This window comes from Mercenaria mercenaria, chromosome 12, assembly GCF_021730395.1.
Source record: "Mercenaria mercenaria strain notata chromosome 12, MADL_Memer_1, whole genome shotgun sequence".
Taxonomy (NCBI): domain Eukaryota; kingdom Metazoa; phylum Mollusca; class Bivalvia; order Venerida; family Veneridae; genus Mercenaria; species Mercenaria mercenaria.
Genome location: NC_069372.1, coordinates 22,555,023 through 22,568,224, shown reverse-complemented (window position 1 = coordinate 22,568,224; position 13,202 = coordinate 22,555,023). Strand labels below are relative to the sequence as shown.

The 13,202-nt window shown below is 35.5% G+C and overlaps 1 protein-coding gene across 1 annotated transcript; it reads right to left on the bottom strand.

Annotated features, from left to right (window-relative positions):
• Nucleotides 1–11,662, bottom strand: LOC123534735 (NADPH oxidoreductase A-like). The gene is made up of 12 exons (XM_053519418.1): nt 11,468–11,662; nt 10,770–10,900; nt 9,571–9,715; nt 7,803–8,004; nt 7,397–7,493; nt 6,410–6,544; nt 6,016–6,152; nt 4,862–5,023; nt 3,680–3,914; nt 3,289–3,372; nt 2,289–2,413; nt 1–1,350 (listed from the first exon to the last, which is right to left on the bottom strand). The coding sequence occupies exons 2-12, from the start codon at nt 10,888–10,890 to the stop codon at nt 1,177–1,179; spliced, it is 1,617 nt and encodes a 538-aa protein (XP_053375393.1). The 5' UTR covers nt 10,891–10,900; nt 11,468–11,662; the 3' UTR covers nt 1–1,176.
• Nucleotides 11,663–13,202: the final 1,540 nt, after the last annotated feature.

The window sequence follows — 13,202 nt, the reverse complement described above, 5'->3', positions numbered from 1 at the left end:
TTTAGCGAAGTTAATAAATTTAATATCACTGTCATGTAAGCGTGTCACAACTAAGAAATTACTCGCTATCAAAAATAATTGTGCTAATTTATGACACCAATATAAAAACGGCAACAATATAGAATTCACGTTAAAAATATCTTCTATACCGTATCCGCTACACAAAAATCTACATGAAAATATATAATTCCTGTTCAAAATAGGATTGGTTAATGGTCGTTGTTTATAAACTTTTGTTCTCATTATCTTTGAAGCCTACATATTTTAGATGTGATTTGATAAACCAAAATGAAAAAGCGAACGACCAGAATTCTTGTTAGTTTTCAAACTGAGACTTTTCTGGCTAAGGGCATTTCACACAGAACGTGTATTCACCCGATGAATTCAACATGGGGTGAAAACGCTTTCGCCACAGGTCGCATTGTGCAGGTGACCACAACAAAAACACAAACACAAAATCAATCATTACATCCGCATGTTAAACAATGAACTGCATTACAATCACCTAAAAGTTACATTCCTAAAGCTTATGAAATACACATGTTGTTAAATGATGCAAAATCTAATAAAATCACAAAAAGAAGCTGCGGTCAGAATCTGGATGTCCCGTAACAACATCTCTACAGTGTGCACAAACATGGCGACTGCTAGGAAAACCGGTTCTTTATTTGAATTAAAATTAGTAAATACACTATTCACTGACAATATTCATTGGAATGACTTATATTGAGTACAGATCTGATTTATATAGGAAACAGAACACTCAAGAGCTTTAGAGTAGCAGTTATCAGATGAAACAATGCTAAACCATCGGTACCGGGTTTTTTCTTTTCTGTCAATTAAAACAAATTAAATAATTAAAATAAAACAAAGAAGGAATTAAAATAATAATGATAGAGATAAATCTTAAAAAATGTATTTTCTCTAAAACATTGAGAATCAATAATAAAATTGTGAGTACGCTTAATTAACAAAATCAATGCTCTTCTGACTGTACTTTCATTAAGGTTAAAATATTATGATGAACACTAGCTTAAACCAAACTTCAGTGTTATTACAAATGCATATAGTCTTGTCCCATGTTAGAAAATAAAAAAAATAGTTTTTCACTTTTTATATAAATTTTGGCCACATTTATTTTGCTTTGACGTCTTTGAAAACTACACCGGCAATTTTTTAAACCACCCAAACATCCTTTTGGTATCGACTATTTTCTTCCATTCTTTGCAGATAAATTGCCGCTTCATTTTTATCCATACCACCTTCTTCTGCCACAGTATTTATAAGTGTCACATGGACATCATGCGCCATATGTTTAGCATCTCCGCATATGAAAATACTGGCATTCTCCTGAAAGAAAGAGTTTGTCACAGAAATATAAACTGAAGAGATATCTAAAATTAAGCTCAGTTGATGTTGTTTCCGACTATGTAGATCAAATTCATTTGCTGGAAGAAATGCACTGGTTCCCCGCATACAGGTACTTATTACCACTCCTCTGCATTAACATTAGAACGCATGACTTGCAAACATCAAAATGCACGATGATTTTACTGGGAGTAGTTGAAAAGGAAGTCGGTAATTTGTATCTTTTCCATCATTTTACCATGTAAGTTTTTTTTTTGTTGTAGAGTTTTTAGACATACCGAGACAACTATATGCCATATAGCGACCTTCCAGCTTTTGATGGTGGAAGGATATTAATTCACACACGGTTGGGCACTATGGTGGAACCACCAATCTTCCGTAAGCTAGCTGGATGGCTTCCTCGCATGAAAGAATTCTACATCCCAAAGGAGAATCCACAACAGTGTGCGGCAAGTGATACGGAAGACAATAAGAAGTAAAGGTTACTAAATAAGAGTAGCAAAAATAATAAACATGTCTGACAAAGTTATAATGAGTTTGTGGTGCATTCATCTACGCACTATTAATTATATGTCATCCAGAAATAAAGGACTTAATATTTAATCAATATTCAGTGTCAACTGCTCTGTAAGCTCTACTTTTACAGCCAAGTGGTGTTGCACATACAAATGTTATAATACAACGTCCATTCATTCGTGCAGGATGTAAAATGTCTGGCTCTATCTTATCCTGTCCTATTCCAGAGGTTGCATGTATGAACCCTGGTCGATAAGAGCAGAATTTTGACCACGGTTCCACAGTCTCTTATTTAGTGACTATGCATCGAAAAAAAAAAGATTGTCCGTCCATATTTTGGAAACACTATTAACCTTAATAGAAAGATTAATTAAAAACGTCATGAAAAGGCAACTTTTTCAAACCTTGTGAATGAGCTGCCAAATTGCCTGAGAATCCCTTTGGATATGATCTTGTACATAAACCTTCTTGTCTTGGTCTCGTGAAAATGCAACAGATAAGCGTACAACATCGTCTGCAGCCCATTTTTCTGTAGAACAAAACAATTGTTCCTATTGTATAGCTGTTCTTTATTTTTTATAATGATTCAAATATAGCAAGAATCATTTATTTAATCTTTTCAGGAAATCAGGAAAAAAAAGTTCAATGATAAACTAATCGAAACTTCTAACGTCATCTCGATATACTTTGCAATATCCTTCATATTAAAAGTAAAATATGTATGGAAGTTCTCACATGTCTGGAAAAATGTTTCTTTCATAACATACCGAAATTTCATGTGATGATATTCTTTTATTCATTGTACGATCTCTATCCATTTTGTCTAGAAATAGTCATCAAATATACCTGAATGTTTTGCTTTTTGATAATCGTGCAAATATCATTTATAAGTAATGAGTGACATCGAGTAATTTCAGATATTTATGATCAAATATCAAGACACATTTTTTCGGGTATGACAGGATAAAGAAGCCATGATTTTGCTTTTGTCCCGATTTTCCTGCATTATAAAGAAATTCCTTCGTTCTCAAATTATTAGCATTTATGTGTATTTTGTGACTTTTTACAAATTGCCTCGAGCTTACATAATCAATTAGTAGATTTCATAGCCTTTTGCAATTTCACTGAAATCTGAATATGTTATATAAAACATATTGTTCTAAACATGTGAGAAATTTCATATGTATACTTTATGGTAATAAGAAATATATTGCATAAAACACCGATCGAGGAAGCGTTAAGAGTATCGTTAAATGTATAATAGTTTAAGAGAATTTGGTGCAAGTACTCTGTACTTATATAACAAAATTCAGAACGAAACATTGAAAAAATTTGAGAAGTGGGCTTTGCATTATGAAAATACCGGATGAAGTATTGCAACCCATATAAATGAAACAGTCTCACCTAACTGAGACTTGTATAAATAATCTCTGTCTTTATGTCTACACCCAAAATACAACCAAGTCAGTCCACAGGATGCTTCCATTTCTGAAAGATAAATTATACCTCAATCGAATTTACACACTGACCTGTGCATCCCCATATAGGCTTTAAAACTGGCATATAGGACTTCTGTGACTTTTGCAACATTGATAAAACCATGTGTTTTCTGGATTATATAAACGAAGCTGCAGTATGTAAGATAATATACCTTACTTTAAGTTCTATTATATCAGTAGTTACTGATTTATTTTTATTCTTTCAACAATTCCAAAACCAATACAATGACACTCCCGATTTCGTTTAATATTTCCCATAACATGATTATTGTCCACGAAGCAAGTTGTTAACTAACCCCTTTCCTGAATGAATGCAATAAACGGTGCTATTCCAGTTCCTGGGCCAATCAAAATAACAGGCACCTGGCTGTTATCAGGTAGCCTGAAATCTGGATTTCGGCTCATAAAAACCGGGCAAATGTTGTCTATATCTAATCTGTCATGTATAAAAGTTGTAGTAACTCCCGTCCTTGACCGTCCTAACGTCTCGTATCTAACAACGGCGGCCGTTACACAAACCTTGTTTCCATCCTGTGTGCAAAAATAAACTTTTGTAAATGATAACAAGTCTACTATGGTTACCTTATTACGACCATATCAAGCATTCATTTTGCTTGTTGTATTAGGTTTAACGTCACACAGACACAATGATACGTCATATGGCGACTCTCCAGCTTCTGACGGAGGAAGACACCAGGTGCCAATCCGGAAATTATTTCACATAATTACCTGGGTAAAATCACCGACATTCCGTGAATGTTTTTTCACGTTCAGTGGGTGTCTAACCCACAGCCGTGAGCGGGAAAAACTTTGGAGTCAGCGGCCTAAACTTCACGACGAGGTCCCTCGATATTAAGTAAAATAACTCTCTTGTTAATGTCACGTTATAAATGATGTCAAAAACGGTTGAAATTCGATATCTCGAACTCGCTTATTTCAAAATTCCGGATATCTCGAAGACATGTTCAAGTTCCGTCCCAAAAACACGTACATAAAATATTTAAGTCGAATTTCGGTTATCTAAAATAAAACTCTCGATAGAGTGGAATTCGAGATGCAAAGTTTCATTCATTTATTTTGTTGGGTTAAACGTCGCACCGACACAATTATAGGTCATATGGCGACTTTCTAGCTTTGATGATGGAGGAAGACTCCGTGCATTATTCCATCACGAGCGGGCACCTGGGTAGAATCGTCGACCTTCCGTAAGCCAGCTGGGTGGCTTCCTCATATGGAGAATTCAACGCCCCGAGTGAGGCTCGAACCCACATCAATGAGGGGCAAGTGATTTGAAGTCAGCGACCTTAACTACTCGGCCACGGAGGCCCCACCAAGTTTCAACTGTTTATGATTTTTTACAGAAAATATAGATTTTCATACACAAACATTTATGTCCTAAATGCAGTCAATAAATAACTGAAATAATCTATATAAAATTTTACTTAAATCCAGGGTACAATTCAAATATATTTACATACCTTTTTAGGTGATGAAGAAATAGAGTAATATCTTGGCTGAAGAGATTTCATGCAACTTAATACTTTATTAACTGAAAGTGTGTGCGATTTAAAGTCCATTAATATATCTGCAACTTCTCTTTCCTTTAAGTAATTCTGTGGAAGGTTATTTGATTGAAGTACCTGCAAAACAAAGAGATTGAAACGTGTAAATGAAACTGATGTACTGCAACTGAAACTCTGAAGTCAGCCGGACCATTAACCCTTTCCCTGCTAAATTTCTATAATGAACTTGTCCATCTTTCAATTTGGACAGTACTAGTTTGGTCTGCACTGGTCGCAAAGGCAAAATCAATCGTGTCCAGCATGATGAGGGTTAAATACACGAACGAAAAACAATCTAACAGGATACTGATTTCAGCCCATTGAGACATCAAGTTACGTTCTATGTAACAAATTTTATACACTTCGAGCTATTGAAACCACGTCCTTAATTCAAAACTTGTAGCTACCCTACTGATATAAGCTTTAAGTATTAAACAAAACATTTACCTGAAATGTTGCTTTATTATTGTTTTATAATTATTATTTTTTTTTTTTTTGGTTGGATTTAACGTCGCACCGACACATGATATGTCATATGGCGACTTTCCAGCTCTAATGGTGGAGGAAGACCCCAGGTGCCCCTCCGTGCATTATTTCATCACGAGCAGGCACCTGGGTAGAACCACCGACCTTCCGTAAGCCAGCTGGATGGCTTCCTCACATGAAGAATTCAACGCTCCGAGTGAGGCTCGAACCCACATCGATGAGGGGCAAGTGATTTGAAGTCAGCGACCTTAACCACTCGGCCACGGAGGCCCCCCCCCTTTTTTTATAATTAGAAAATAGCGTAGCTAATACAGTACAGATACTTATATAAGTTGTGTGTTAAATAATCAAACTGATATAGAAGATTCATCAATATGCTTTTTTTCTCTCTTAGAAAATGATTAACTGTTAGTAGGGATTTGAGAGCAGTATATATTAAAATCAATACTAGTGAACAAGATATTAAAGATTATTAACATAGATGTACTCACATCTTAATGAGCGGTATATAAATCAATCCCAGCACAAACAATATTAGATATTATTTACATATCTGAATTATTTACATATCTAAATGTACTCACATCTTTTTCGAATAAGCTTTCTATCAATGATTTTTCCTCCCCGTTGGAGACGTTTTGTTTTAAAGCTTCCAGCAAATCAAGCTTTACAGATTTAAGATCGTAATACTTCAAAAGAACAGAAGACAGGGTACATTTAGCTGAAATCAAGATAATACTGAAACGATATTGCTTTCTGGCTCATAGTCCTTTTTGCCAGAACGGTATGCAGAAACCTTAATTATTAATGATGAGTTACATACTAAGAAAAAAAATTCGACTGAGCTTTATTACAATAATTATTCGTTTTTGATATCTAAATACAAACTCTGTAGTAAGCTAAGCGTAACAATTCCAAATCAAAATATGTCATGCCTGAATAAAATTTGCATGAAGACTAACAAAATAATATACTCACATTCATGTTCATCATTACTATCTTGATAAGCCCAAGACGGCTTGCTAACTTGTTCTTTGCCTGAGCAATGCATAGCTTTTATGAGGTAGTCTATTTCTGGAGGGTTATTCTGTGGATATATTCCTAATGCATCACCTACAATACAAAATTTGACACAACAACACACTATAAAGGTATTTGTCTTCTTCACCAATGTTATGCAGATATAGTCTTAGATTTCTGCAGAAAAGTTACACTGCTAAAGTATTTGACTGCAGCAAGAAAGCGATGCCGATGTTGTATTTCACCTCAGCACGAGTGTAACGCAGATTGACTTCAGCACGGGAGTTCTGTGGATATAATATCTAGTTATGCGGACATAAAATCTGACTTAAGAATGAGTCTTATGGTGGATATAGTATTTCACTTCAGCATGAGTGCTATGTAGATTCAGAATGTGTGTTATGTAAATATTATAGTATATGAGTTCAGCATGAGTGTTATGCAAATATATATTATTTGACTGCAGCTTGAGTCTTATATAGATATATAGTATTTGACTTCAGCATGAGTGTTATGTGGATATTGTATCTAAGTCCAGCATTAGTCTTATGTAGATATTGATATTGATTTCAGCATGAGTGTTATGTAGATATTGTATTTGATTTCAGCATGAGTCTTATGTACATGTAGTATTTGATTTCAGCATTAGTGTTATGTGGATACATCTCTCAAACTTCCTATACTCTGTTAAGTCATATCCTTTTAACAAATCTGTTCTCCTCCGTTACCTGATCTTCATGGAACCTGAATTATGAAATTTAACAAAGGGAATCAAAGTTTGAACAAACAGACTGGTCGTACTGAGGAGCGCAGCACTATAACAATATTTTACATTTCTGACCTAGAACATGTTATAGTTACAAACATATTCAAAACATACACATTGTTAATTTGGACACTATAATTATATTGTTACTGCAAATAGCATGTGCAAGAATTGTGTACCTGAAGTCCACGTGAGATCACTTCCTGTGATGTCGAATTCACAGTGTATAGTTTCTTTATCATTTTCATGACCACAGACAGTAAGTAAATGTTTAGTCTACAATGTCAAAAGATTAGTTTAAAAAATGTGTACTATAGCTATGTTGAACGTGCATGACGCATTTCAGGATTTTTTATTACGTGACTAATGAATAATCTTAATTACAGATGAAAAATTATAAATGTATACGAACAATGATGATAAAAATATACTGTAATTACTTAGACATGAACAAGTAACGCATTTATTTTCACCTGAAATCAAAGGTCTTAATCAATACTCAATAATTTTAATTGGTATAGTTTTGTCTATTAAATATTGACAAAAGAAACATTTTTTTCTTCTTCTATTCAAAGTTATAAGTACTTTTAATATAGCCATAAACGGTCTATTTCTGGAATACTTTTCTTCAGTGATATCATCATGTTGTATATAGTCTAGTGACGTGCTGAGGTGAGCTGAGGGTATGTATTTGGTGGCACTGTCTATCCACTTGTTTATAACGGCCCAGTCCTCCATATCTACATCTTGTCGGCCAATTACACAGGCAGCTCCAAGGTTTCCCATCCTTAAAATAGTTAAATGTTTGGAACCAAGTATTTCGCGATTTTTGTTCACCAAAAGAAAACATTTCCAAATATCTTTACATGAATAAGATCTTACCTGAGAGCAATACTTTTGACCACGTACGAAAATCTCAAGTCACGAGGGTATACCTGCAGTACTAAGAAGGATAGTGAGTCACGGTCCATCTGAAAAACGCTTTCAAACCACAGTAAAATTTAAGCGCACTCTTCATTCCGGGTGAAAAACAGTAATCGAAATTACCTTCAGATAGAAGACACAAAGGCTTACGGAAGGTCGGTGGTTCTACCCAGGTGCCCGCTCGCGATGAAATAGTGCACGGAGGGGCACCTGGGGTCTTCCTCCACCATTAAAAAGCTGGAAAGTCGCTATATGACATAAAATTGTGTCGGTGCGACGTTAAACCCAACAAAAAAAAAAAAAAAAAAAAAAAGAAGACACAAATGCGGACTGAACAGTTATTAGACACATGTACACACCTACATTTCTATCATAATCTGTGTACTTGCGATTCAAAAAACTTCCACGATGAAAAATATTTTAGGTGTACTGCAACAAAATCAATGACTGAATATTCTGAAATGGATCTCCTTTCAATATTTGATATATCTTGTCAAACTACGACAGCAAAATTTAGTAAAATATCGCTTTTCATAATAACGATATCCCTGGAGTCCAACATCTATCCCATAAATGCCGCATGAGGCTCAATCCAATATATGCAAAGGGGATTCCACAATACTACATTCAAAACCATATCTCTAATCATAAAGTTGTATGTATACCGTCACCAAGCATAGTGATGTGTAAATCCAAATATTAAGATGCAACAGCAAGCCGAAATATTCAAAAAAATAAAAGAATACTTGGAAATCATATTCTTACTTTTTTGGGGGTTAACTTCACACCGACACAATTATAGGCCATATGGCGACTTTCCAGCTTTGATGGTGGAGGAAGACCTCATGTGCCCTCCGTGCATTATTTCATCACAAGTGGGCACCTGTGTAGAACCACCGACCTTCCGTATGCCAGCTGGATGGTCTTACATGTGCATATGTATCCGTCAAGCTGATTATAAATTATAACAATCTGTCAGTGTAGTACTATGGCATTTACAGTAGCAGAACCATCTTTATCAAGAGATACTAAGTAAGTCACAAACTTTCCTAAAATACTATTTTCGTATCGTTTCAAGCCTGATTCAAACCAAATTAGTGGAGGAGGAAAACAAGATAGAGTCATCAGATATTTTTTGTTTAACCTCACATCGACACAATTTTAAGTCATATGGCGGCTTTCCAACTTTTCATGGTGGAGGAAGACCCCAGGTGCCCCTTCGGGCATTATTTCATTTCGGATGCGTACCTGGATAACACCACCAACCTTCCGTTAAGGCCATTTTGGATGGCTTTCTCACATGATGAATTCTACGCCGCCCGAAAGGAGAAGCTCGGACCAACACTTTGGGCAAGTGGTTTAAAGACAGCTATCTTAATAACTCGGCCACGGAGGTTCTCCTCACCAAAATTAGTATCTAATATTTTACCTTTCACGAACTGTTCTTCCTGTCTTACAAAACTGTGGATAGTTGGAGTCACCAAGTGCGAGAACAGAGAATTTCAGATGATCAATACGTGTCTCAGAGCAAAGAAGAAATTCATAAAACGGTCTAGCATCTGTTGGTGGGACACCTAGAAAAGAATAAAAGTTCCTTCTTCAAGAATGAATGAAACTCCACGACATGGACTCTAACTTTTTATTTCAACTATTGCCTTATTTCCTTTCCCTTGGTGCATTTTTTCTCATTTTCTCAAAACATATTTTGCTTCCTTCTATGGGACCCTTTGGTCAGCTAGCAGCAGTGTGTGGTTTATCAAAATGCCTTGAACCCGATTTTATTCAGCTGACTGGGTTATTGCTAGTACACAAAACCAAAAATACATTGATTGTATAAAATGTATGTATCTCCCAGGGTTTCATGTGGAATTCCTATTTTGTTTTAGAGTTCAACAAAAGAAGAAACGAATATATAGCTGTCGTGTACAACTCTTCAATACTCCTAATGGATCTTGTGCAGCAGTTAACCGTGAAGAGCTTGCACTCTTATACCTCGAAATGAAATGTAAAACATGGTTTATCACATATGACCTGTAATTTTGCAAAGAACGAAATGAATAACGATCTTAAAAATGCTTCATGGCAATACACTTTTAAAAGAATTCATTGTATAAAGAATTATATTACACCACATTTATATAGCGCCCTTTTCATGAAAAACACTTTCAAAGGCGGTATACATATAAAGGCAGCCACTAATGGTGCTAATGTTTCATCCTCTACCAGTACAGAAACAGAGCGACCTGACCAGAGGGACTGAGGACAGGACGAGAGAAAAACCCTGGAAAAGAGAAAAAAATCATAGATAAAGACATGTCCGGCTGACTTAGTCCAGCTCTTGGCGAATAGACAAGTTTTGTTCATTAACGTGCCTGGTGTGTAGGACCGATACGTGCGAAGCCATCTTTCCTGAAAGAACCATTACTGGTCTCTTGTTAGGTAGGACAGACTCTGGAGCAGCTACGAAATTGCCAATGCCAGGACCTGGATTCGAACCCTCGACGTCTAGATTGACAGTCAAGCGTGATACAACTAGACAACCGGGCACTTGAAAGTGAGTTGATAACAAACGTTGACTCCTTAGGTTTAGTTAAGCAACGAAAGATCAATGTGAAGTTCTAAACTCACCATCCCCACTGGTTGAAATCACAACAAAACATAACTGTTCCTTGGTGAAATCTATGATCCTGTAATCTCGTGCATTTATCACTCTTGGTTGCAAGCAAAACTCACTGTTTTCTGAGTTCATATCTTTTATCCTAGAAATAAACCCAATGTAGTTGATTTGTTAATGAAAATTTCACGTTCTAAGCTAAATATAATTATCACCATTTTAGAAAAAAATATGTAGCAAAAATAAATTTTTTAAAAGTCAATACAAGATACACATTAAGATGTTATGACTTACATGTAATAAGCATTTAGAAATTAAATAATTATTTTCTTATGTATTTAACATTAGTCATACAAGATAGATGTCGTTTAAAATATAAAATTAATAATCAATTTTGACTTCCACCCTAGTGGAAATTTCTGCCATGGACAATTCCAAGGCGCGGGACTAACTGTGTTTATTTGATTTGTTTTGTCAGCTGTTGTCGTTGTGGTAATTATTTCACTTTTGTGTAACAGCCATACATACTCTGCCGTAGGTTTTCGATCTTAAGATGCTGTGGTTGTTCTTGTTTTCAAACATGTTATTATCTAATTCATTCATTCCGTGTGAGGCAAATAGTCAAGTTATACAATACATCTATATTTTCAGTATCTAATTATCAAATAACTAATGATTTTTCTTATCTAACTTTAAATTTGAACTTTCTCACCTATCATACAACAGCTTGGCAATTTCTTCGCTACATCCGTATTCAGTGCCATATAATATAAGAATCTGCTGTCCTTCCACGGTGTAATCCTGTTTATACTTACCTGATGCTGTGTTTGGTACATCTTCCTTGCTTTTTGTGTCACCTAATATAAAGAAAAGCAATTTACTAATTGATCTTACTTTTATTTCAAATCTTTACAAATAGGCCTACTTTGAAATAAGACACCGCTTAGATCTATCAGACATTTTCTCGATGCCTGTACGGCACGACCAAACTAAATAGAAATGAGTAGCAGCAATAGTGAAACGTTAAAACAAATGGCAAGTATGTCAAAATCATGTCACCACCCCTGCTCAAAATAGTCGAGGTCGCGGAGGCCGAAAAAAATAAATAGCCTATTATGCGAAGTATGCGATATTTCATAAATCAGATAAATTCATAATGTCCATTTAAAAACTGGCAATCTGTACAAAAACGATCCTCATATTGTTCATGTTGAAGCATGACTGAGCATGAATAAAAAATATGAAAACAGTTAACTGTTTCGACAATAGATCTATAGGAGAATGGCAACTATAAAATATCAGATCATGAAATAAGACATCTCGATAATCCAAATGAGTAAAACTATAGGCTTACTACATAACAATTCTATGGTTGGCGACCCAGAATTTCGAACGACCCAGAAACGACCCAGAAACCCGGACAGTCGCGCAAACGCTTATTTCGGCGTTCTTTTTGATCATTGGTTGACAAGTACACAGACGTTTGCTTTATGTGCAACATCCACTGCAACAATTGCAAATCGGTAAATAAAACTTACAAAATTGGAATATTTACATTTGTTCACGAAATGTTGTGACAGCTCTCGCTGGGGGATGTTGCATGTGCTTTCAGTGCGCACGCGCATACTTGTTTTGAGGCTCCACATTATTCAAGGGGTACTCATCTACAATCTGCTAAATGCAGAAGAGAAAACTGCGTGTTTTAAAATGATCAAAATGGGTTGATAGTGCCAGAATTAAATACAATTTTCCAGAAGATAATGGCCATTATTTATTTTGTTATTAAGTTATTTAACAAAAATGGAAAAGATGTATTTAATAAGCAGAGTCACGTCAAAATAATCAATCACACATTAATAGATCTAGTTGAATGTAAACTGTTATCTTCTTATCAATAACACCGACCTAAAGTGATTCTGCGAGACAGAATATTGACGAAATTCGCTTTCTGCTGTCGATTTCTGGTCTGCAACCGCTACAAAGTTGAATTTTACGTACCGTCTTTCAGGGCACCAGTGTGTTTCGTTTATTTAGATAAAAAAATTTGAATTTTGTGACACCGAGAATCGACTTGTATCAGTAACATTTCATGGATCTTGCATTAAAAATGAAAATATGACAGCCGAAAGGTTGTAAATTGTCGAATTGGGCGCAAAAGTTACAATAACTATACTGTTTATATAATGCCTGCATATTTTGCCGCCGGGGGGTGGCGGGCCGAACCAGGAATTACATTCAAAAATTTTGTTGTCTAATCCCCACTAGGACAACCTTTTTTGTTAAATCCCCCTAGAGCCATGGTTGTACAAAATGTTTCATTCGCTGTCGGGAATGGTCTTCTGATTAAATCACATGTATGCCGCCGCTCCGGGGCAAAATTTGACGGTCATAATGTCATTGACACAACATAGCACAGATGTATGTTATATAGATATCTAATGTCACTC